Source organism: Myotis yumanensis, unplaced genomic scaffold (genome assembly GCF_028538775.1).
Source record: "Myotis yumanensis isolate MYYU_CA2020_CCGP unplaced genomic scaffold, mMyoYum1.0.hap1 SCAF_8, whole genome shotgun sequence".
Taxonomy (NCBI): Eukaryota; Metazoa; Chordata; class Mammalia; order Chiroptera; family Vespertilionidae; genus Myotis; species Myotis yumanensis.
This window is the reverse complement of record NW_027223759.1, coordinates 3,436,341-3,461,265: the sequence shown is the minus strand read 5'-3', so window position 1 is coordinate 3,461,265 and position 24,925 is coordinate 3,436,341. Positions and strand designations below refer to the sequence as shown.

Sequence of the window (24,925 nt, the reverse complement as noted above, 5' to 3'; positions counted from 1 at the left end):
AAAAACAATATGCAATTATATATGTGTTTTCTGATGGTCTTAGGTGACCCCTGTGAAAGGGTCATTCGACCCCCAAAGGGGTCGCGATCCACAGGTTGAGAACCGCTGCTCTGGGGGGACCTTGCCGAAGGCGGCAGCCCCTGCCTTGACTTTTCCAAACAAGTCTGAGCCCCCGGGTGTTTACTGGAATCTTTATGCTTAGTCTTCAGATGTCCTTGCTTAAAGGACATGCAGACACAGGTGTCTTCTCAAGGATGCTTGCCCTGCTGATAGTGTCTAATAGTGAATTTTAGTTCAAGATGCTGTTACAATAAAAGCCTAAGGAGGCAGGCAAACGGGCCTGTTTGGTTCCTCTAGCCAAGCAGTCCCTTCGCCCTCTCTTTCACAGAAACATGTGTCAGAGTCATTGTTCTTCCGTCACTCAGGGTCTGCCTGTCAGTCCTAGCAATGAATCCCTTTGGCTTGCCGTGGTATTTATGTTCAATACTAGGCATTGTCTCCCCGAGCCACTGGAACCAACTTTGAGAGCAGGAGTGTGTCCTGCACACACTGGTGTCTCACCTGGCCTTACCTTAATGCAGCTCATTGTTCCATGTTGTTCTCAGTCATTTGCAGAATCAATAGGCAGATAAATAAACCACCCTCTGGCTCAGCTTGTAGACACCTGTCTGTAAGTATAAGGAAATTATGTGACAACTGCTTTAAAGGTATTGATATTGGATGTTTTACATTCAGTTTATAAGTGGAAAGTGAGAGTTCATTTCAGACATGGAAGCTAGTCAGAGGTCTGTAAGTGAAGCTCTCTTAATGAGTTATTTTGCAAAAGAACATACGCAGTAATGGAAAGCCACCGAAAATGGGAGTGACGTAGAAACATGCTTTCCAGTTTACTGATTTATAAGGAAAGTAAAAATAGAAGAGAACAGTGAAAGAACTGAGATGATCTTTTCTCCATATGTTTTGTTTTGTTTGTTTTGCTTCCGACCTTAACAAAGGTGCAGATAAAAGATGACACCGGCTGGCAGCATACTGGAACTGTATGAAACAGCAGACAGAAAAGGACTTCAGGAATCAGGAATCTATAAAGAAGACTGTAAGTGAAAAACAGCCCCGAAGAAGCCACACCATGATTCACAGAGCTGTTTAAGACATTCATTCTTCCTGGAAATTTTGTCCAAGCATATAGCAGACCTTCAAGTAATGGAAAAAAGTCATCAGGACTTAGTCACATCTTAACTGTTATTCCCTTGAGAAGAAATTTTAAATAGAAAGGTCAGTACCGATTAGATCACAACTACAATGCTCCCTGATGCAGCTGTCCTCGTTGGAGAAACACCGAAGTGATTGTTAATGTTTATTGTTTTTACTAGAGCCCTGATGCACAGAATTCGTGCAAGAGTAGGCCTTCCTTCCCCCCGCTGCTGGCACCGGCTTCCCTCTGGCACCCGGGACCTGGGCTTCCCTCAAAGCCCTGGCTTTGTCCAGAAGGTTGTCCGGAAGGATGTCCAGAAGGACATCTGGTCTAATTAGCATATTACACTTTTAGTATTATAGACTAGAGGCCCAGTGCACGAAATCACACGTGGTAGCCTGCCACTGCTCTCCGCACTCGCCACCCCCTCCCACCCGCCCACCACACTCACAGCTCAGCCCACACACCTGCCGCCTTGCCTCGTTCACTGCCCTGCCCACCCTCCTGCCTGCCGCTGCTCACAGCATTCGCCGCCCTGCCTGCCCGCCACTCGCCACTCGCCTTGCTGAGATCAGAGTCTGTGGGCCACAGGGGAGGGACCGAGAGGTACTCAATGCACCTCATGGTGACCGGTCATTTGGTTGTCCTGGTCATCATGGACACTGGCTTTTTGTATATATAGATACCTCAGAAGGTGCCTTGCATAAACAAAGTATTAAACAAGTGAGTGAATGAAGGAAGAATGAATAGATGATCATGTGCAAAGTAGCATCTAGTGACATGAGTGTGGACACAGTGCTCAGAGGACCTGAGCAATCTTCAGACGGCCACGCTCAGAAATCCAGTTTTTTGAGGGACAGAAAACGGCACAGCCTCTTCGATGACCTTAAGCCCCTCAGTGTTAGACCCTGGCACAAGCTATGTCTCCAGCTCTGGGCTCTGCCTCTCTTACTCGGACCTTCAGACTCCATCTTGTCACGGCTTCTCCGGCTTTGCACCGCGGGGTCCCAGCTCAGACACAGACACAATACGCCCGTCATTATGCAGATGATGGTCTGCGGGAAAATGCTGTTCGTGTAAAGTCCACATCTCGTCCCATTCACGCTTTTCACTGCGGCAATTCCCCCCTTGCTGTAAAAGCTGAGCCTGCAGGTCTTTAATCCCCAGGCTACGTCTTTCCCTTTTATTACACAGCCATCTCCTGCGGCTCTTCCCCAGCGTGCTGGCCCTTCCCAGGCCGTCGTGACATGTTAAAGCAGAGCAGGTGTGACCCTGCCCACCGTCAGCCGGCTCGGCAAGTCCTCCGTGAGGGAGGCCCGGTCCCTGTAAGTTTGCGTACGGCTTCTTTATAAGCAATCTACTGCCGGTCTGCGTTCTCTTTCTGGGGTGTCCTTTTCTAGTCCATAGTGTGGTGTGATTGTGATACTCCGCCGATCAGGTTATAGCTGGATGCTTCTGACAGACTTTCAACTCCAAGTTGCTTAAGAAAAAAAAGGAGCCCGGCTGGTGTGGCTCAATGGTTGTGCATCAACCTATGAACCAGGAGGTCACGGTTTGATTCCTGGTCAGGGCACATGCCTGGGTTGCAGGCTGGATTCCCAGTTGGGGGAGGGGGAGACGGGGAGGGGGCATGCAGGAGGCAGCCAATCAATGATTCTCTCTCATCATTGATGTTTCTATCTCTCTCCCTTTCCCTTCTTCTCTGAAATAATAAAAATATATTTAATTAAAAAAAGGAATTCATTTTCCAGGTTAACTGGAGCCCAGGAGTGTAGGGCTCTCGCTATGACTAGTCCAGGGACAAATGCTGGCTTTTTCCAATCTCTTCCTTCAACAGGGCCAGAAACCACCGGGAGCTCTGGCTCTACCTGGCCCTTCCCACTCACAACCCCCCACATAGAGCCCCACGGAGACTGACTGCGGGGCCGGCCATCCGGGCCCCACCGTGGATCCGAGCAGCATCACTGTGGGGAGAATGTCCTGGGTGGAGACTTCCGCGTTCCTCACACAAGGCCCGAAGTGGAGTGGATAGTTCATCCCTCATCCCCAGAGAGTAGAAAATCCACTGTGAGGATCTGAATTAGCCATCTATTTAAACTTGAGAAGAAAGTTTACCCGGGAACAGCCCTAGCCGGTTTGGCTCAGTGGATAGAGCGTCAGCCTGTGGTCGGAAGTGTCCCGGGTTCGATTCCAGTCAAGGACACGTACCTCGGTTGCAGACTCCTTCTCGGCCTGGACCCTGGTTGGGGCACATGCAGGAGGCCACCAATCGATGTGTCTCTCTCACATCGATGTTTCTCTCTGTCTTTCCCTCTCTCTTCCACTCTCCCTAAAAAATCAATGGAAAACTATCCTCGGGTGAGGATTAACAACAGCAACAAAAGTACACCCAGGAACAAGGTAGACTCTCCAGTTCGTATCAAGACCGCAGCCTGGAGTGAGGAGCCAAGCATTTCAGGGCGGGTGGCTATTGAATAAAGTCAACCAGGTGAGTCGATAAGCCCAAGACAAGGGCTCGTTCTGAGCCAGAACGTGCACAATGCAGCGCACAGCGGGGCGGGGCCCTCCCATGGGAGACCTGTCCTGTGTGGGCCTCATCGGGGCTCCCCGAGGTCACCTGACCTTGAGTTTGCTCAGGCACCGTGTACCAGAGCTAAGTGCCTTCCACGGACAGCACTGACTCCATGGCTGTCTCCACGGAACAGGGCACCCTGCGGGGGCGGCTCCTGTTCGGGACAGCAAGGGGGGCACGAGGGCAGCCAATGCACACAGCGGGTGCCGTCAGCGCAGGAGGCGGTGTGGTTCCTGCTGCGGGCCCCTCGCCTGCAGGTGTGCGATGCCCCACCTGCGGGTGCTGCCCTCGCTGGGGAGACCAGTTGGCTGATGACCTAATTGTTTCTTTTCCCTCTGCCAGCGGCTTTGTATAACCCATTGTCGTCAGGATTAAGCAACACCCCGCGGCTGCCCTGGGATCGGCCTAGGAAGTGCGGACGGAACACAGACACGGGGCATCCAGCCTTCCCCAGGGTGTCAGCTGCTGTTTGAGTTTGAATATTTTCAGAGGCGCCCGGTTTACAATGGGGCAGCTCTGCCGAGTGTGGCCCGAGGACAATCCCCTTCCGGGACACGTTGCCACTGTGCGATCCTGTCAACGTCTCCTGCTGCTTCTGATTCACCGGCTGCGCCCGCTGTGGTCAGACACGCCAGCCCTCCCTCCGCCCGGAGAGACTCTGCGGACGGAACTCCATCTCAAAGGGAACTTGAGCAGAAAGCTCTTTGGAACGTGACCAGGGACCTCGCCAACATTGGAAACTCAGGAGTTATTTCTGAGGACGAATGTGACTTTCATTAACTAAGCTTTTATATCCGAGCAGCACTTGATAAAAATGGCTTCTGTCCTTGTAAGGGCTTTGTGGATCTGTCTACTCCTTGCAGCAATGAAATAGTGAATGAGAGGGCCTTGTCTTCTTAGGAGAAGTGACTTCGGTTACTGGAGCGAGTTCTCTGGACAAACCACCCACCCACCCAGTGGGCGGACAGAGTGGCTCTGGAAGAAAGGACTTGAGAGGCAACTTGCCTGGGAGGGACAAGGGGACTCATCTTAAAGGAGCCAGTGCAGACCAGGTGCTCCACTTCCCTCCACCGATATGTCTTCCAGGGGGTGACTGGTGAGTGCTGTGAATTAGCAAGCGATCCCCAACCTCTTGGAATTATCGCTGTGTGTAAACAGCCCTAAATAAATAAAGTGCAAACACAGACTTTATCTAAATTGGCCAAATTCCTGGCTCAGATCTCTCTTAGGTACGAATCGGACAATGTCGCCATTCAGGTTTCCAGGTTAAGCAAAGCCAGGAACAAGTCCTCATAATCCTTTGATCTAAATGCTGTTCACCCCCCACTCTCCTTTCCCCCACGTTCATCCTGGTATAAAGTATTATCCAATACACTTGCCACGGCCATTGAGCAAGCTGGTGGGCCTAGTTTATTGAATCCGTAAACCCTGTGATGTCGCAAGGATAAGGCCAATCACAGGTGACAAAAGCCTTCAGACGAATACACGCCTTGTTTAAATGTGAAAAGAACTCTTTTTATAGATAACTCACAGGCCTCCATTTCTTAGCCCAGCTGTGGGTTGGTTTCCCTGTGAGAATAGCGCCCCCTGGTGTTTGTTCAGTGTTCTAGCCTGCACACTGGCCAAGGAAAGGAAAAACTGGACAGCCCCACCAACAGTGAAAGATTTATGCAATAGGACTGGCTGCCCTTAAAATCTCTCTTTCCCATTAAAAACTGTCTACCGTGTGTTAGGCTGTGCACCTATGTACAGCACAAAACCAAGGGAGGACTTGGCAGTTCACACGGAAAGATGGATGTAGGCTGAAGCCAAACCTCTGTGCAAATAATTCTTAAGAGAAAGGCGATAGCAACCCTGCATTATTAGTTCATTATTTTCACACCCAGTGGAGCTCCATTCATAGGTTCATCTGCCGCGAAGCACCTGTTTAGTCTAGTTTCCTTCCGTTTCGCTTGGTTTGGGGCTGTAGAGCCCTTGGTGACGGCTGTGTATGGAAGGAGTGCTATGTGCTACCGACAGCTGTGCGCTGCATTGTGCACGTTCTGGCTCAGAACGAGCCCTTGTCTTGGGCTTATCGACTCACCTGGTTGACTTTATTCAATAGCCACCCGCCTGCTTCACCACCGCAAACTTAAAACATCTCAATACCAGTTTGACTTAAGAATGTATTCAATGGCCCAGCCAGTGTGGTTCAATGGTTGAGTGTCAACCTATGAACCAGGAGGTCATGGTTCAACTCCCGGTCAGGGCACATGCCCGGGTTTCAGGCTCGATCCCCAGTGTAGGGCATGCAGGAGGCAGACAATCAACGAATATCTCTCATCATTGATGTTCTTCTCTCTCTCTCCCTCTCCCTTCCTCTCTGAAATCAAATATATATATATATATAGAGAGAGAGAGAGAGAGCGAGAGAGAGAGAGAATTCAGTGCTGCAGGAAAATTAATTGTATGAAATCTCAGCCCTGACTACATCTCTCTTAATATTCTGTGCGAGGAAATGGAAGTGAACTTACTAAGGCCTTGGGGGAAAAGCACTCGCGAGATTGCGTTGCCCGCCGTCCTGGCCACTCTTCCTCACAGAACACCGTTTTGACGGGAAGAACAATGACAGACCGTGGTATCCAGGCTCGTATGTGGAAGACATTTTCCTAAGAATGAACAAAGTGAGCCTGTCACGTCAAGGAAAGCAACTGGCAGTATCTGTTTCCAATGATAACATTGGACCTTGCGCAAAACGTGTATATTCACTCTGAGCTCCCCAAAACGTGTATATTCACTATACAGCTCCCCAAAACTTAAACACATTTCTAAGGAGATCACTGGTGACACTCGCTACTGTGACTTGCTGATAGTGTGCGACAGGGTGTCGGCGTATGGAGAGCTGCATCATTCGGGGAGCCAGGATTTTCCAAATGACCGATGTGTGATAGCATGCGTGGGTGGAAGTTCCATTCAAAACACAAGACACAATGGACTGGGTGGCAGCGCTGTGCATATCGAGTTCGCTGATGTGGTCACATTCCACAATGCGAATAGCCCTTAAGGAACCAGCGCTTGTTGGAATTCGGGGTGGCGTCTAAGAAGCCTCTGTTTGCACAGTGGACACTCAACGGTGGAATAAAGACACGCAATGCTGATGGCAAAGACACGCAAAGCCAGCATGACTGTCGCCCAGGCAGGATGTGGAAAGCACTGGGTGAGTGGCCTGGGCCCGTGCTGTCCTGTGGGGCAGCCACCAGCCACGTGTGGCCACGGTCCAACCAGATGTCCTGAAAGTGCAGCTACACACCAGACCTCAGAGATTTAGGATGAAGTCAGGAATGAACGTATCTCAATAATTTTTATATGGATTATAGACTGAAAGGTTAACAGTTTGTAGGAATTGGGTTATCTACAGCACAAAAACTAATTTTAAGATGAATGGATTAAAAACTGTGGTATAGTTACACAATGGAATCCTACCCAGCTATAAAAAAAAGAAAGAACTCTTACATTTGCAACAGCCTGGAGGGACCTGGAGAGCACTATGCTGAACGAAATAAGCCAGTCGGAGAAAGATAAATATCACATGATCTCACTCACCTGTGGAATCTAAGGAGCAGCATGAACTGATGAACAAAAATAGATTCAGAGACATTAAAGCATCGAACCTCAGAGGGAAGCCGGGGAAGGGTGAGTGGGAAGGGGTCAACCAATGGCCTTGTGTGCATGCTAGTACATGCACAACCCGGGACACAGACAATCGGGTGGTGAAGGCCTGGGGCGGGGATGGGAGCGGCTGGGAGAGGTTGATGGGGGAGGGAAGGGGACACATGTAATACTTCCAACAATAAAGGTTTTAAAAAATTAATTTCACCTTTTCCTTTTTCCATTTGGGAACTAGAACGCTTACAGCCTTACACGCATGTGGCGTGGGTTTCATTTCTCTTTGAACAGCGCTAGTTTGGATGGAAGTGTGATGAGAGCGAAGAGCAGGGAATCTCCCCTGAGAAGAACACGGTTTCAATAGGAGATGAGTTGGGGGAGGAAGAGGAGGAGGAAGGGAAGGCCAGTCCTGACCGTGAGTGGTGAGTCTGGGAGCAGAGGAGGCTGGTGCCTGGGCTCTGGCAGGGGGTTCCTGGGTAGCTCGGGACCACGCTGTACAGACGTTTGAGTGCCAAGAATTGGGTCTTTTTACCATCGACAGTGGTTGCTTCCCCAGAAGAACACAGAGCTTCCCCGGAAGAACACAGGGCTTCCCCGGAGGCGATGGGAGGCCTGAAGCCCCCTCTGTCCAGGCCGGGGCACAGCAGCCTGGGCGCCCGGGAAGCGCCCGGTGGGCAGGCGGCCAGGCCCAGGCCCCCCTGCCTGTGACCTGAGATTGCTGCCCAGCGGTGACCTTGGGGTCAGGGACTCATTTTTCCCAGGGAGGGAGAGAGGTGGTGTTGAAGCCGAGGTAACACTCACCCGGGAGAGGAGGATCGGCTGCAGGTGTGTGAGGGCAGGTCCGCTGCTCACCTGGGCGCACAGCGCTGCTCTCTTTGCGCATCCGCAGATCCAGCGTCTGTCTCCCTCTCCGGGCGTCCTCATTTTTGCCTTTATTTTCTAGAGCATTCATGGGCTCCTGCTGTGCGCCAGGGGCTCACCATCTCGCTCCCAGGAGGAGAGCTGACAGAACCCCTGAGGAAGGAATGGAAGCACCTGGGACTCTCCCAGCAGCTCCGGGCACCTGGGGCCGCAGGCCTTCAGCTATGGACAGACAGCACCAGCTGGGCCCGGCTCTCTCCAGCTCCTGGTCCGGAGCAGGTGCAATTGGAGGGGAAGGGCTCCCAACAGCCCCCAGCTGCAGGGCTGCTGGAGGGCAGGGCCAGTGGGAAAGGGCCAGGCATGGGGCAGGCTGCATAGGGGCTGCCCGCACCTCTGGGTGGAGGGTGGGTGGGCTGCCCGCACCTTGGGAGCGCTGCCTGCACCTCTGGGGGGCTACCCTCTCTCCGGGGAGCAGACCCGCTGAATCCCAGCACAGTGGGGTCTGAGTTTGGCGGGTTTTGTTGTTTTTGAATATATTTTCATTGATTTCACAGAGGAAGGGAGAGGGAGAGAAACATCAATGATGGGGAGAATCATGGATGGGCTGCCTCCTGCACGCCCCACACTAGTGATCGAGCCTGAAACCCCGGCCTGTGCCCTGACCGGGAATCGAATTGTGACCTCCTGGTTCATAGGTCCACGCCCTACCCACTGAGGCACACCGGTGGGGCTGAGTGTGGGGTTTTGCTCCTGCCTCCCCACCCTCCACGCGGCTGGCTGCCCTGGGGGAGCCGATCTGAAGGAAGAAAACAGGAAGCCGGGAACTGGGCTCCAGGCGAGAAAGCTGCAGGGGGTCCGGCTGCCTGGGGGGCCCCGGAGGACAAGGAGTAGCCCCCCCCCACCCCGATCCCCCTCCTCCTGCTGACCACCGTGGGCTCCTGCAGCCACAGGTGACGGTGGCGATGAGAGGGGGCGCCCTGAAGAGCGAGTGGGCGGAGGCCCAGTAAAGTCCCGAGGCGACACTGACGCACAGGAAAGCCTCAGGTGGGAGGAGAGATGCAAATCCCCGCGGCGGGCGGCCTGTCCCGTCGGGGCGGCGAGCGAGCCTGGCCGTGGCCGTGAGCACCGGGCGGACGGGAGGGAGCCAGGTAAGTGGGCCGATGCCCGCTCTCCGCGCTCGGGAGGAGGGGGCCCGAGGCGCGCACGGGGCTCCGGGGAGGCGCGCCCTGGGCGCCCGGACGGCCGCTGCACTGTGACCGCGGGCGGCGGCGGCTGCGCCCAGAAGCCGGGCTCCGGGCTCAGGGATGCGCGGGGCGCAGGTCTCCGCCGGCGGTGGGACGGTGTGGCCGCCGGAGGGGTGTCCCCGCCGGGTGGGGAAGGGACCCCGCTTCCCTTCCTTACCAGCTCCTGTGAGTGAGGACGGCTGGCCTTGGCCGGCGCCCTGGGTCTCGGGGAGGAGCCGGCGGCGAGGGGAGCGGGTGATGCTGGCGGTGATGAGAGCCAGTGGCAGACCACCTGCTTGGCGAGCTCTGGGTCCCCCAGCCAAGGCGCGCGTGCGCTCCCCTGTCCCTCCAGGAGCAAAATGCCCCCCTTCTGCAGGTCTCCCGGCCCAGGCACTCACAGCGGAAAGGAAATGGTGCACGGATGTCTGGGGACGGGAGCGAGCCCCTAGCGAGGGAAAGCGCGGCGAGGGTCCGAGGGGTCTGCAGGCGCTGGTGGAGGCTGCACGGAGGAGCCTGACCTGGGGTGTCTGCCTGGTCCTTCCCTCTCTGGGCCACGGGCCCAGCTCTCTGGAGGGGGACCCAGCGGCTAAGCGGGAGCTAACCTAGTCATGGTTAGAAAACAGATGTGCGGCCATCCCAGCAGATTCCACAGTGGGAGCGGCTGCAGCTGCCATGCTGTTCGCAGCTCCGGTCTCTCTTTCACTGACTGAGGGATGGAGCCAGCAGGTGCCAGGTTCCCGTGGGACATGCATCCACCCCGCATCTGGAGAGAGAGGGGGCCTGGGGCTGGGAGACTCTGGTCCATCCATGAGGCTGTGCCCCTGGGGCAGGACTCAGTTCTGACCCTCCAGTTGTTTTCCTTTGTTTAAAAAATATATATTTTATTGATTTTTTTACAGAGAGGAAGGGAGAGGGATAGAGAGTTAGAAACATCGATGAGAGAGAAACATCGATCAGCTGCCTCCTGCACACCCCCTACTGGGGATGTGCCCACAACCAAGGTACATGCCCTTGGCCGGAATCGAACCCGGGACCCTTCAGTCCGCAGGCCGACGCTCTATCCACTGAGCCAGACCTGCTAGGGCTGTTTCCCTTTTTAAAGTTGGGGTGACACCTGCCCTCCTCCCAGCAGTCTCCGAGGGCCACTCCCTCATGTGGCAGCAGGTCCCGAGCACCCACTACACCGGGAATTGTCTTCATAAACATAACGCGATGTGCAAGTGAAACATCATTTTCCCCGGTGGCTTTCTTTCAGGACACATGGCCATCATTTCTCCCAGACGCCCTCCTAGACATCAGGGAAAAGGGGCTCCCAAGGGTGTCCCTGGAAACCTGAGAAATGTGTCTATGAAATATAGGAAATTTGTTCTTGTAAATGTTCTGTAGGCACAAGTAAACTCTAACTCACCTGCAAGATAGATGGAAATACTATGGTTATTAGCTACATAAAACTTTTCCCCTCTGCTCTGGAATTGCTGACAAAACAATAACAAATGTGACTTTTGAGGCAGTAAAGTGCGGTCACTTCGAGGCGCCTGGGCTTCCCGGTGAGGAAACGCAGCTAAAGCGTCCAGTGGCCGGAGCGGGGTTCTGCGGGGGAAACACACCACTCGGTTTCATGACAGGTTGTCAACGACGTACCGAGTGTGGTTTCGTCCTCAAGTAACTTGAGGGTGTAACCACGTTTACATGCACGTCAGAGACAATGAAAAGGAGACTTTTAAAGCTTTGCCCAGCCACAGCGGACCGTCACAGCCATAGAGAGAAATAACACTGTTCACGGGCTCCGAGGTATTTTGACCTGAAAGAATTAGTGCCTGCGAACAGGCAAACAGGCAACTCTTCATTAAGCTAAGATGGAGCTAGACTGGAAGTTTGCCGACATACGGCTGACTAGAAGCCAGACAGACCCGAAATGGAAGGGATTGGCCATTTCATAGAAAACAAACTTGTTGCCCAGGCCGGTTTGGCTTAGTGGATAGAGCGTCGCCCTGCGGACTGAGGGGTCCCGGGTTCGATTCCGGTCAAGGGCACATGCCTAGGTTGCGGGCTTGGTCCCCAGTGGGGGGCGTGCAGGAGGCAGCCAATCAGTGATTCCCTCTCATCATTGATGCTTCTAGCTCTCTCTTCCTCTCCCTTCCTCCCTGAAATCAATAAAAAATTAAATAAAAAAGATTAAAGAAAACAAACTTGTATTGGGTATTCCTCCCCTCTAGAGCCTTAGGAGGGTCTCGGGAGGTGTAGCTCCATGTGCTGTTTGCCTTGAAGTTGCTCAATGTCTAGTAGGGTAGGGGGCGCAAGGAATGGGGAGGGAGCTCGTTGAGAATACAAATTGATGTAGAGCAGTGGTTCTCAACCTTCCTCATGCCGTGACCCTTTAATACAGTTCCCCATGTTGTGGTGACCCCCAATTTCATTGTTACAAATTGAACATGATTGAAGCATAGTGATTAATCACAAAAACAATATGTAATTATATATGTGTTTTCTGATGGTCTTCGGTGACCCCTGTGAAAGGGTCGTTCGACCCCCAAAGGGGTCTCAACCCACAGGTTGAGAACCGCTGGATGGGGGCGGGGAGGGGGTGTTGAGGGGGGAGTGAAGCCCCTGGAGAAGGCTGGACAGGAGTTCCCGGAGGGCAAGAAGGAGGTGGTCTGGGGCCAGAGGGGGAGTCCTGGGTCCTTCACTAGGGATGACTGACTTACACACAAGTTTAGATTGGCTTTATTCTTTGAATTGAAAGCACTTTCTCTTTTAATTGAGTGACTGTTTTAAAAAGTCACTTTTCTTCAGTGACTTACCTAATGGACAGCGTTGTCTTTGTTTAGAATCTAAGGAAAGAATAGGATGTACCAGTTATTACTTTTAAACTCTACTTTCCCCCCTTGTTTTATAGCATGTCTCAGTGGAATCAAGTCCAACAGTTAGAAATCAAGTTTTTGGAACAAGTAGACCAGTTCTATGATGACAACTTTCCGATGGAAATCCGACACCTGCTGGCGCAGTGGATTGAGAACCAGGACTGGTAGGTCAGACCTGTGTTTCTCCTCCAGGGCCATGCGCACCTGCATTATGCTCTGTCCAGACGGGTTTATTCTGGGGTTCACTTTTCGATCAATAGGTGCATTCTTTTCAGATAAGAAAGTTTTGGAAAACTTTTTCAAAGAAGAATACTAGTACTTTCTGGTTTCATCCATTGCTCGTGATTTGTTTTTCTGTAAGCCAAAACCGCAACAACTTTCTAGAAGTTAAAAAGCCATGAAGTAAATCAATAGTTAATATCAATTCTCTATCACAGACTCAATGTAAACAAATACATTTTCTTAGTATATTTTACAAACATTCTTTAAAGTTCTGTTTACATTGTGCAACTTAAACTTTTTTTTTGCTTTAAACAGTTGTCTGATTTTTTTTATTGTGGTAAAATGTATATAACACAACATTTACCACTTTAACCATTTCTAGGCGTGCCGTTTAGTGGCATTAAGTATATCCGCTTTGTCATGAAGCCACCACCACCATCCATCTGCAGACCTTTCTCATCTGCACAAACTGGAACTTTCTACCCTTAAACACTAACTCCTCATTCTCTCTACCCAGCCCCCTGCGACCACCATTCCCCTTTCTGTCTCTATGAACTTGACTGTTCCAGGTCCCTCATGGAAGTATCAGCACACAACATTTGTCCTTTTGTGACTGACTGATTGCCCTTAGCATGATACATTCAGGTAGCATGTATCAAAATGTCCCTCCTTTCTAAGGTTGAATAATATTAATAAAGTGTGTGTGTGTGTGTGTGTGTGTGTGTGTGTATGTATAAAAGGGTAATATGCTAATTAAACCAGACATATTCCAGACAAGCCACGGTGGCGGGGGCTGAGGGAGAGGCAGTTAGGGGCGATCAGGCTGGCAGGGGAGAGCAGTTAGGGGCAACCAGGCAGGCAGGTGAGTGGTTAGGAGCCAGCAGTCCCAGATTGTGAGAGGGATGTCCAACTGCTGGTTTAGGCCAGGGATCGGGTCTAAACCAGCAGTCAGTCATCCCCTGAGGGGTCCCGAATTGGAGAAGGTGCAGGCCAGGCTGAGGGACCCCCTGCCCCTGTGCACAAATTTCATGCACTGGGCCTCTAGTATATATATATATACCAAGCAACCGGAATGACCAGAACAACTAGTCACTATGACGTGCACTGTGGACAGCCAACTGGCCCAATCGGGGGCTGGACTGCTGACTGACCAACCTCCCACGGCCCCTCCCCCCAGCCAGCCCGGCCCTGATGGCCCCAATCAGGGCTGGCTGGCAGGAGTCCCCACCTGTGCATGAATTCGTGCACCGGGCCTCTAGAGTGTGTGTGTGTGTGTGTGTGTGTGTGTGTGTAAGACATTTGCGTTGTCTCTACCTTGGGGCTCTTGTGACTAAAGCTGCTATGAGCATTGGTGTACAAATACCTATTCATTGCTTGCACTCCCCCTGGGTGTCTTCCCAGAGAGGAATTGCTGTAGGTGGTTCTGCTTCTATCTGCGGCCTCTCCTGCCCTGTTTTTTCTGGCGGCAGCACTATTTTACATCCCTCCCCCTCCCCCCGTCCCCCCAGCAACGCACCAGGGACCAGTTCCTCCCCAGCTAATGCTTTTTTGTGATTTGCATAACTGCATCCCAATCTCTCTGAAGTGGTATGTCCTGGTGTTTTGATTTGCGTTTCCCTACTAATTAGCGATGTTGAGAAACTTTCCATGTGTACAATTTAATTTTCAAAAATCTTTAAATGCTTATCACTGTGGAATGGATTTGTCACTTTAAAATGTGTGTGATGGGAAGGTAGACATCTTACTTAGTTGTTTCCTGCTGTGTCATAACACTTTTTTTTTAGGGAGGCAGCTTCTAACAACGAAACCATGGCAACCATTCTTCTTCAAAACTTGTTAATACAACTGGATGACCAGTTAGGTCGAGTTTCCAAAGAGAAAAACCTGCTCTTGATTCACAATCTGAAAAGAATTCGGAAAGTCCTGCAGGTGAGAATGCGTTCTACTTTTTCCGAATGTTCAGCTTTTTAAGGCTTAGATTCAGTTTACAGAAATCAAATATGTACCCATATGTTATTTTCAAACCATATTTAAAAAGATAAATTCTTGAATTCTCTTGCCATTTTGAATTTCGTGCTCAATTTTTTGTTTGTTTTCCATGAAATTTTGAACCTGAGATGCACTATCTGTGGGGAGGGCGTGTGTGATGGACATGTGACTGTTTGGAGGTTATGATCAATCCTGAGGATGCTGGAGCAGGGGTTGGAAAGATGTGGCCCCCTCTCCCCCTGCCTCCCCCATCCTCCCTTGCCTTTGTCTCTTATATAATTTCGAGTTAGTGTTGTTCCCTTCATAGATGCAGGCCTCGTGTTGTGTGTTTTCCAGATTTGGTTCAGATCTCACCTCCACAAACATTCTTTGCTGCACTCCAGCCCCACAGGGCGACAGGCAAAGCCACACTGCTCCTGAGGTGCCCGACCTCCCTGCCCCGTGGCACCTCATGTGTGTGTGTGGGGGGAGGGGGGACATTAGCATGTCTTCTGGTCCCCGAGGCCGCCTTCAGCATTCAGCCTGAATTCCCTGCACCCACTCCAGGTGGGGTGCATGGTAGATGTGTAACCCTTGTTGGTTGAAGGGCGAGCGGCTGAATGAGTGGATGGGGCTCTGAGTACTGGAGGGCAGGCTGCCTGAGCTGACCCCGGGAGCGAGCAGGGCCGGCTGGGAGCCTGGGCCGGGCGACTGTAGAGCATGTGCCATGTCTCAGGGAGGCGCTCTTCGAGGCCCACGCTTCCGCCCAGTATATCCTTAGAGAATGTTAGCTACACTATAAAGGGAACGTGCCGGAAGCTATAACATTTGTGAGGGGGACACGGGTATTGTTTTTTCTGATGGATGTTTGGGCTGCCCTGAGCCACCGTGGCCATATAGTGCCTTACAAGTTGACAAGAGCCATTGGCCAGGGCTGGACAAGAGCTTGTGAGCAACACAGCAGGGTCTTGGGAGCATCAGGCAGACCCTCTCTCATGGAGATGAGACCCTTAGCCGCGGCCCCACCAGCTCAGGGCTCTCATGCACCCACCTGAGCCGGCGGGCATGCCGCTGCCTACAGGCAGACGTGGCCGCTGCCTCTCTGTGTACAGCCCATGACTGAGAATCGTATACACGTTTTTAAGTGATTGAGACAATAAAAATGAGTAAACAAATAAAATGCATTTGTGATGTGAAAGTGACGTGAAAGGAACAGGTCTGCATTTTAGTGGAAAGGGGCCACTCTCCTTCACCTTGGCTGTGGCTGCTTCGCCCGGCCACCGCTCAGGTGAGCAGCCACAGTGACTGGAGGGCCCTGAAGCCTAAAATAAACGTGTGCGTGTGTGTGTGTGTGTGTGTGTGTGTGTGATTGTGAGTGTGTGTGTGTGATTGTGATTGTGAGTGTGTGTGTGTGATTGTGATTGATTGTGAGTGTGTGTGTGTGATTGATTGTGTGTGTGTGATTGTGAGTGTGAGTGTGTGTGTGAGTGTGTGTGTGTGAGCGTGTGTGTGATTGTGAGTGTGTGTGATTGTGATTGTGAGTGTGTGTGATTGTGATTGTGAGTGTGTGTGTGATTGTGAGTGTGAGTGTGTGTGAGTGTGTGTGTGTGTGTGTGTGATTGTGATTGTGTGTGTGTGTGTGTGATTGTGAGTGTGTGTGTGATTGTGATTGTGAGTGTGTGTGTGATTGTGATTGATTGTGAGTGTGTGTGTGTGATTGTGAGTGTGTGTGTGTGATTGTGATTGATTGTGAGTGTGTGTGTGTGATTGTGAGTGTGTGTGTGTGATTGTGATTGTGAGTGTGAGTGTGTGTGTGTGTGTGATTGTGAGTGTGAGTGTGTGTGTGTGTGTGTGATTGTGATTGTGTGTGTGTGTGTGTGTGTGTGTGTGGAACTGATCTTGCCCTTCATGGGAAAGTTTGCTGACTTCTGGCCTAGAAGTGAAGACCCTACACTTTGCTGAGGGATAAAGATGGTGAAAAGGCCGTGCGTGGCCTCTGAGGATTCTGGGTCTCAAAGTATGACTGTGGACAGATGACGTAATCTTTCTGAATTCTCATGTCTATCATATAAATGAGATTAATCGTTACTTACCTTTTGAAATTGAAAGGAAGACTGGGGCTTTGATTCTGGGAAAATATTGGCCCCCAATAAATGTTTCTTGCTGGTAGGGGCCTTCTTAGTATACCAGAGGCAAGTGGATAGCCCATCTGTTTTTGTGGGTGGGTCTCAGATTGTAAGGAAGCTCGAGACCCTGCAATAACTCCCACTCCCATCCCAGCTCCTCCCACTCCCATCCCAGCTCCTCCCACTCCCATCCCAGCTCCTCCCAGTCACATTTCAGCTCCTCCCACTCCCATCCCAGCTCCTCCCACTCCCATCCCAGCTCCTCCCAGTCACATTTCAGCTCAAGCACAACTTCTGCTTATGTCACTGGTCCTATTGCATTTTGCCTCTGTAGACCTTTCCCCACATCCCTGCCCCAGAAAAATGATCTACTCCTTGTTCCCAAACACCCCACGCTCACTCTTGAATGATCTGAGCTTTTGTCCACGATGGTCCCATGACCAGGGGTGCTCTGCCCTCCCTCCCCCCTCCAGCTCCCATCCATCCCTAGAGGAACCTGGAGGTCCCCATGCAGCAGGAAGCTCTATTCTCAGCCTCCACGGGGCACGGGCTGCGAGGTAACCAGCGTCTCTTCTGGGCTGGCCGTGTCTAAGCAGGTCACGAGCCCTTTGAGGGTAAGAGCCTGACCTCCTTCTGTGACTCTCTCCTCCCTCTGTGGTTCCCACTGTGGTTCCACTACAGCCTGGGAACCCGAAAGTTGTTTGGTTCGTTAAGATCTTTTGAACTGACAGAAACACTTGCTCTTTCTTTCTGGTGCTTCTGCCTATTTCATCTTAGAAGCTCTTGTTCCTGGACATTTGTATTAATTCAGAACACGGTGGAAATAGTAGTAAAGAACATCGTCAACCAGGTCTTCCACCTCAACACACCTTCTTTTCAATGTGGCATGTTCCCAGGGGTGCTGTTTGTTCTTCTGTTTTGGTTTTGGATAAGTCACGTCTTTGGGGTAAAACACAGTGCACCCCAAAAGGAGAAAAAAAAACATCAAAAGGTCACTGACACTGTGCTGATCTGGTCTAAGCATTGTCATCCTCTGGGTTTTAAATACAATCTATTTTAACTATTATAGCAAAAAAAAAAAAAAAAAAAAAAGCAACAATATGGAACCAGGAGAACTAAGCAGGTATAAGGTAGATTTATTTTCATTTTTTAGAGGAACTGAAGTCTCCAATTTCAATATTTCAGTTTTCTATTTGATATCACACCTACTACCAGTAAGATTTTAGAATGGCTTCTCATAAAAGACAAATTAAACCAAACCACTGACGCAAGAGTCGAGGCAAGCCCTGAGATGGGGAGCTGGGAGCACTGATGTCCAGCTGGCCCAGCCCCTTCAAGGGGAGGCCGCCTCAGCTCAAGGTCAGGAGCAAGGGCTTTCTGCTGAATCCTGGCTGTGACTTCCTCTCTGTGTGTCCCAGGGCAAGGCATTTGCACTCTCCGGCCTGTGTGAGGATTTGCTGAAAATAAGTACCTGCCCCAGGTATTTCAAGAGTGCTTTGTCCCGTTCTTGGACTTTTAAAAAAAAAAAAAAAGAATACACACACACACACACACGACTTTATTTTTTAGAGCAATTTTAGTTTTATAGAAAAATGGAGCAGAAAGTTCTCCGTGCTCCCACTCCATCCCCGTCTCAGTTCCGCAGCTCTCATGGCTGCCGTGTTGCATTGGTGGACTGAGTGTTACGGTTGTGAACCTCCTGGGAACGTTAGGTATCCCCAGTTTCACTGTCTGTGGTTTTCGTTATCTGTAGCCAACCGAAAAGATTGCATAGAAAATTCCAGAAATCATTCCCAAGTTTTAAATGGCACGCCTGCCATTCTCAGTGCTGAAACCTCGCAGGCCCTACTCCACCTGCTGCAGATGTAAGCCCCCCCCTCCCTTTGCCCAGCGTCTCCACGCTGAGTGCTGCCCACGCTGCGCTAGTCTCTTAACTGGCTCGGTTATCAGACCCGGTTCTGCTGTCGGGGTCCCGGGGCTGGGTCCTGTAGGCGCTATTTACTTGGCCATGGCCCACGCCCGGGAGCAGGGATGACGGCAACTTGAATTTGCCAAAGAGAAGCCGTCAGTGCTTCCTGTGAGTGGACGGTGAGTCCAGCAATCGGTTACGCTGTGTGGACGAGAGATCACCTTCACAGAACTTTTACCACAGTATATTGTTATCATGGTTCTATTTTATTACTAGTCATTGCTGTTCATCTCTTACTGTGCCTAATGTGTAAGTTAAACTTTACCATAGGGCTGTATGTAAAGAAAAAACATCCTACAAATGTCGCCGATGTACTCGGTTTGACTTGGGATTTTTTGACTTAGGATATGCATTCAGTAGAAATTGTACTTCGAAGTTTGAATGTTGAGCTTTTCCTGGGCAAGTGATAGGCACTACAGTCCTCTCTGTGATGCTGGTCACGAGCCACAGCTCCCAGTCAGCCACACGGTCGGGGTAAACACGGGTAGTCTACAGTGTACTCATTGTGTTAGATGGTGTTGCCCAACTGTAGGCCAGTGTAAGGTTTCGAGCACGTTTAAGGTAGGCTAGACTAAGTTCTGAGTTTTGGGAGGTTGGATATATTAAAGGCATTTGGATTTATGATAGTTTCCATCTTACAGTTGTATATGCAGGGTTCAGTCCCACCCGTGATTTCAGGCATCCCCAGGGGCCTTGGAACACGCCCATTACGGATAAGTGGGGAATACTTATTATAATTTCTTTATCCATTTTTGGCAATTGTGAATAAAGCTGACATTAACATTTATGTGCAGATTTTTGTATGGGCATGAGTTTATAACCCATTCGCAAGGTACCAAACCTCACATAACCAGTAATATATATTTTTATTGATTTCAGAAAAAAAGGGAGAGGGAAAGAGAGATAGAAACATCAATGATGAGAGAGAATCACTGATTGGCTGCCTCCTGCACGCCCCCTACTGGGGATCGAGCCCACAACCTGGGCATGTGCCCTGACCGGGAATCAAACTGTGACCTCCTGGTTCATAGGTCCATGCTCAACCCTGAGCTACACAGTCCGGGCCATATCACACTTTTTAAAAAAGCTAGCTGCTTTTTGTACTTACCAGATCTTCATAACTTAGCAATCTCTGTCAAGATTTATTTGGGGGAGGGAATGAGTATCTCATTGTGAGAGAGTGAGAAATGAGAGATGGCTTGATGGTTTTAGTTTGGATTATTACATGGGTATTGATGCATAATGGAGCTTAGGTCTGGAGAGGGAGGTGGGATCACAAGGTAATTGATAGATTCTAGGTGGAGTGCAGTCAGAAGGTAATGGGAAGTTACTGGAACTGGTAGGCTTATATACCTGCCTGTCTCCCCCGCAAGACTGTGGGCTCCTTGGGCGCATTCATCTCTGCCTCCCCAGCATGCACCAGGGGCTCAGTGTTTCATAAATGAAGAGTTGTGCTGACACTGAATGGGGGTACTGCCTTGTTGCAACCAGTATCCCTCTCCAAACTGAGCCAGTGCCATGTCGTTATTGCAAATGCTGCTTAGGGTGCGTCAGTGCAGTTTAGATTATAACATGTGCTTGCTGAAATCGGCAGTTTTTAAGGATGAAGGGGTTGGCTTTGGGAAGAAGCGTTTTTAGAATGTGTGGCACCTGTGAGAGAAGGTCAGGCTCAACACCTGTGAGAGAAGGTCGGGTTCGATGGACCCGCTGCAGGAAGAGCTGAGAAAACCGTTCAGAGGAAGGAAGGAGACCCTGGCCCTTGGGAATCCTGGAGACCGTGTGCGCCCTGGGGAGAGCAGAGAGGGATGAAGTGAAAGGGAGCTGGAGGCCAATGTCCTTCACCTGGTCACCACAGGAAACATTCCCTTGTCACGGGAGTGTGTCACTGTGGTTGTGTCGATCTTTCACATCGGATGGACGTGTCATAATCTAGCCAGGTCTCTAGAAATGGGCACTTCATCTCCAATGTTTGCTCCATTATATCTTTTTTTAAAAATATATTTTTATTGACTGCAGAGAGGAAGGGAGAGGGAGAGAGAATCATGATCAGCTGCCTCCTGCATGCCCCGCTACTGGGAATCGAGCCCACAACCCCAACCCCGGCACATGCCCTGACCGGGAATCAAACCATGACCTCCTGGTTCATAGGTCGACGCTCAACCACTGAGCCATGTGGGCCGGGCTATTGCAATACATCTTTATAAGCACAATGAAATTTAAAACCGTGTCATTAGTAAGTGCTATAATTATCGCTCTTCACTTCTATAATTGGCTTCTCACACTACTCATTCTCCCTCCTCCATTCTCATCTTCCCGCAAGAAGTCAAAGGGCAAAGAAGGGCCCCCCAGGATGTCCCCTCCTTTGGTGTTTAAAACCACAACGGAACCACCTCGCTCTGTTTCCTGTTATTCAAAATCTCCAGGAAAGGGCATTGCACGAGCAGACTCTGTGGCCCTTCCCAAGGCTTAGCGACGTGGCCATCAGGCAATGCCTCTTTCGTCACCCTGCTGTCACTTAAACCCCTCTTCTCCTCGTTCACTTCTCCGTGGACAGATGAACTTACCAGTGAATGGAAGAACATCTGGTTCTTCCTTTTGAAACATGGTTCTCCATGCATTACAAGACAGAACCTGAATGGGTGGGACTTGAATCTCCCATGTCTACAACGCTGTTTAGCTCATAGTGATTAGCAAGGTTACTCCCCAACCCTGCTAATCATTGAAGCATGTCCTTGTTGGTAAACTGTTCTATTGAAGGCCCTGTAATACTCAGGGGAGCCACTTTGGTTTCAGTTTTTCTCTCAGCGGCCAACATTCAGAAGTTATTAAGCCTCAAACCACACAAATTGAGAGCCATGGAGGTGGTTTATCGCTGAGTCCTGTAGGTTATACCTTTTTGCTGATTAGCTTAATATCATACCTACTGATTTTAAAAGAACTTTCTTGTTACAAAAGTGATGCATATCCAATAAGAAAATTCAGGGAACATATATAAGTAAAATGGGAAAAAATAATCTGTAATTCCATTTTAACTGATAACCACTATTAATTTATAGTATATTTCCTGCTAATATTTCTACTCATACAGCAAATATTTTTAATTTATTTTAAGAATTATTATTGTCTTCTAACTTTCTAAGCTTAATACATTCACTTAAATAATCAACCAACCATGGAATGGTATTCTAGGAGATTAAATATTATCTTTTTAGCAATTCACTCATTAATTGGACATTTATAGCTTTTTTAAACTTTTCACCAATATAAACAAGTGAAGGAAACATACCAATTTTTAAAACTTTATTCATATTTATGATTATTCTGTTAGGACAATGGCTCTTAACTTCATGCATCAAAATATCTTGCAAAGTCATTGTTTTTAATATAAATGTGCACTGTGACATGACTGTAAACTGATCTATTAATGAGGATTGCGCTAGTTACTGTATTAACTAAACTGTCAGACAATAGACTTTCATTTACCTTCACATTACAGTGTGATGCTGGGTATTCTGTAGGTCAGGGTGGCTTCCCTTTTCATTCTTTTTATTGATTTCAGAGAGGGAGAGAGAGATGGAAACAGCAATGATGAGAGAGAATTATTGATCAGCTGCCTCTACCCACCCCACACTGGGGATTGAGCCCACAACCCGAGTATGTGCCCTGACCAGGAATCGATCCTTTACCTCCTAGTTCATAGGTTGATGCTCAGCCGACCAGGCCCCTTTTCATTCTGATTCGGGGATCCAAGTTCCTTCCATAATGTGGCTAGGCTTTTCCAAAGGGGGCTGATGTCTTTGGAGAGAGAGGAGAGAGAAAAAGAGAAAGATCATGAAGTCATAGCCACATCTGAGATCCGTTGGCCTAGCCACAGCACACGCTACCTGCATTCCAAGAGCAAGAACTGGTTACATGCCTCCCGCCGGGAAGGGTGATCTCTACATCTGTTGCCACTTCCACTTCCCAGGACATCCTGTCGGGTGGAGCTTTGGAAGGCAATTAGGCATGTCTGCCCCATTTGGTAAAACCATTTTGGGGAGCAGTTTGTCAATATCGAAGTTTAATGTGACTCAGCAATTCCATATCTGAACATTTAGCCTACAGAAATCTTCATGCAAGTAAGAGCGGGTATCTATACAAGAATACCTACTGGTTTTGTCCATCTTTAAATGTCTACATGGTTATATAAATTGGGTTAGTTTCTTGCATGCTACACAACTATTAAAATATTAGGTCTGAATATCTGGAGGTGAAAGAATGGCTATAACCTACGCGCGTGGGAGAGACTGCCCCTCAGCCAGTGTTCTCAGCGCCGTCTGCTCATTGGAACCAGCAGAGACGTGTTTAAAGAGCAAACAGGCCCAGCCTCACCCATGTTCTGCTGAAATTGGGATTTGACTTTTTTTTAAAATATATTTTATTGATTTTTTACAGAGAGGAAGGGAGAGAGATAGAGCGTTAGAAACATCGATGAGAATAATTAAGACCATTACAAACTTTTGAACAATAATAAATACAGTGGCAGAGCTGCCTCAAACTGATTGTCGGACTGCAGTGGGAAGGCCAGGGAGGGTTGGAGGACAGGAGGGAGGGGAGTAAGAGATCAACCGAAGGACTTGTATGCACCCATATAACCATAACTAATGGACATAAGACACTGGGGGGTAAGGGAGGGCAGGGGCTTGTCAAGGGCGGGGGGGAAAAAAGGACACTTACGTAATACCCTTTGTAATACTTTAAGCGAAAAATTAAAAAAAAAAAAAGAACACATTGTTCCAATCAGAATAAATTCCAAACCTTGATTTACTGGACTTAAAAGAAAAAAAAAAAAGAAACATCGATGAGAGAGAAACATCGATCAGTTGCCTCCTGCACATCTCCCACTGGGGATGTGCCCGCAACTCAGGTACATGCCCTTGACCGGAATGGAACCTGGTACCTTTCAGTCCGCAGGCCGACGCTCTATCCATTGAGCCAAACCGGTTTCGGCGGATTTGACTTTTTTTCCAGCCCCTCGGGTGATTAGCATGTGTAGCCAAGATTAAGACGCATGGACCAAAGTAATGCCAAAAAAATCATGTGTAGATCTCACACCTGTATTTCATCATTCTTTGCCATTTTAAGGGGAGGGGATCATTTGAGTTGCTTTTCTAGTAGACGTGATGGGTTCCCAAAGACTCATGTACTCTCTCCCTCCACACCCTTGTCATTTGTGAGAATCTGTCCGAGTCAATTTACTTTCTTTCATTCATTCAACGAGTGTGGGTTGACGAGGCTGTCTCCCAGGAGCACTGCTGACGGCGTGGATAATGCCTCATGGCGCGTGCAATTCCCAGTGCGCGGAAATGAAGCAATGCAGGTGATCGCACTGGCGTCTGCAAGCAGCTTGGGGTGTCCTGCTGTGACCAGGAGCGTCAACTATGATGGGCCGTTCCCAGAATGCACCACCTTGTCTAATTAAATGCAGTGCGCTTAAAACACCTTTTCTGATTCCATGAGGCTATTCCTCCTAATGCAGCGATGGCGAACCTGTGACATGCGTGTCAGAGGTCACACACGAACTCATTTTTTTGGTTGATTTTTCTTTTAAATATATAGAATAAACATAAAAAATATAAGTCTTTGTTTTACTATGGTTGCAAATATCAAAAAATTTCTACATGTGATACGGCACCAGAGTTAAGTTAGGGTTTTTCAAAATGCTGACACGCCGAGCTCAAAAGGTTCGCCATCACTGTTCTAATGTGTCCTAAATGTACACTTATCTTATTAAAAGATACTTCTCTAGGCCACTCACGGGTCTATCTTTCTAACCTGAAACGACATTTCTCAACTTCCAATTGGCTGCTTTTCATTGTGACCAAGAGGATTCTTCTTTATGGAAGCTGGAGGTTGCAAAGTGATTGTACAGCAACAAGACCAACTGGCAAGGCCTTGGTCCGGGTTGGAATTGCAGAGGGTGGTCTGACCACGCAGAGAGGGCGGGCCCAGACCACAGGCCTGCAGACACTGCTTGATCAAACCGTTTCCCTGGGTCAGCACCAGGGGGTGGGGAACCGAGTGGGACGCAGAGCTCCGTCCTCTTGGTCCTCAGACTGCTGTCTCCCCACTCCAAAGGCAGCCCTTCCTCCTGGGAGTCCCCGGGGCACCCGTGGCTCCTAAAATATTGGGAGGAGAGCCCAGGGCTTCGATAGCAGATGCAAGTGATGTCACGTGTGGTAAGATATGTCCTCATTCGCACTGACGTCCTAATTCTAAGTGCTCAGCTGCAAATAGGCAGAGGATG

At 49.6% G+C, this 24,925-nt stretch overlaps 1 protein-coding gene across 1 annotated transcript in view; it reads left to right on the top strand.

The window, feature by feature from the left end:
- The first annotated feature begins 9,344 nt into the window (after window positions 1-9,344).
- Window positions 9,345-24,925, top strand: part of STAT4 (signal transducer and activator of transcription 4) — a 77,462-nt gene continuing 61,881 nt past the window's right edge. Inside the window, exons 1-3 of the mRNA XM_070421718.1 lie at window positions 9,345-9,418; window positions 12,390-12,518; window positions 14,361-14,505. Of these exons, the coding sequence (XP_070277819.1) occupies window positions 12,391-12,518; window positions 14,361-14,505 (273 nt within the window). The 5' untranslated portion in view covers window positions 9,345-9,418; window position 12,390. The remainder of the gene's footprint in view (window positions 9,419-12,389; window positions 12,519-14,360; window positions 14,506-24,925) is intronic.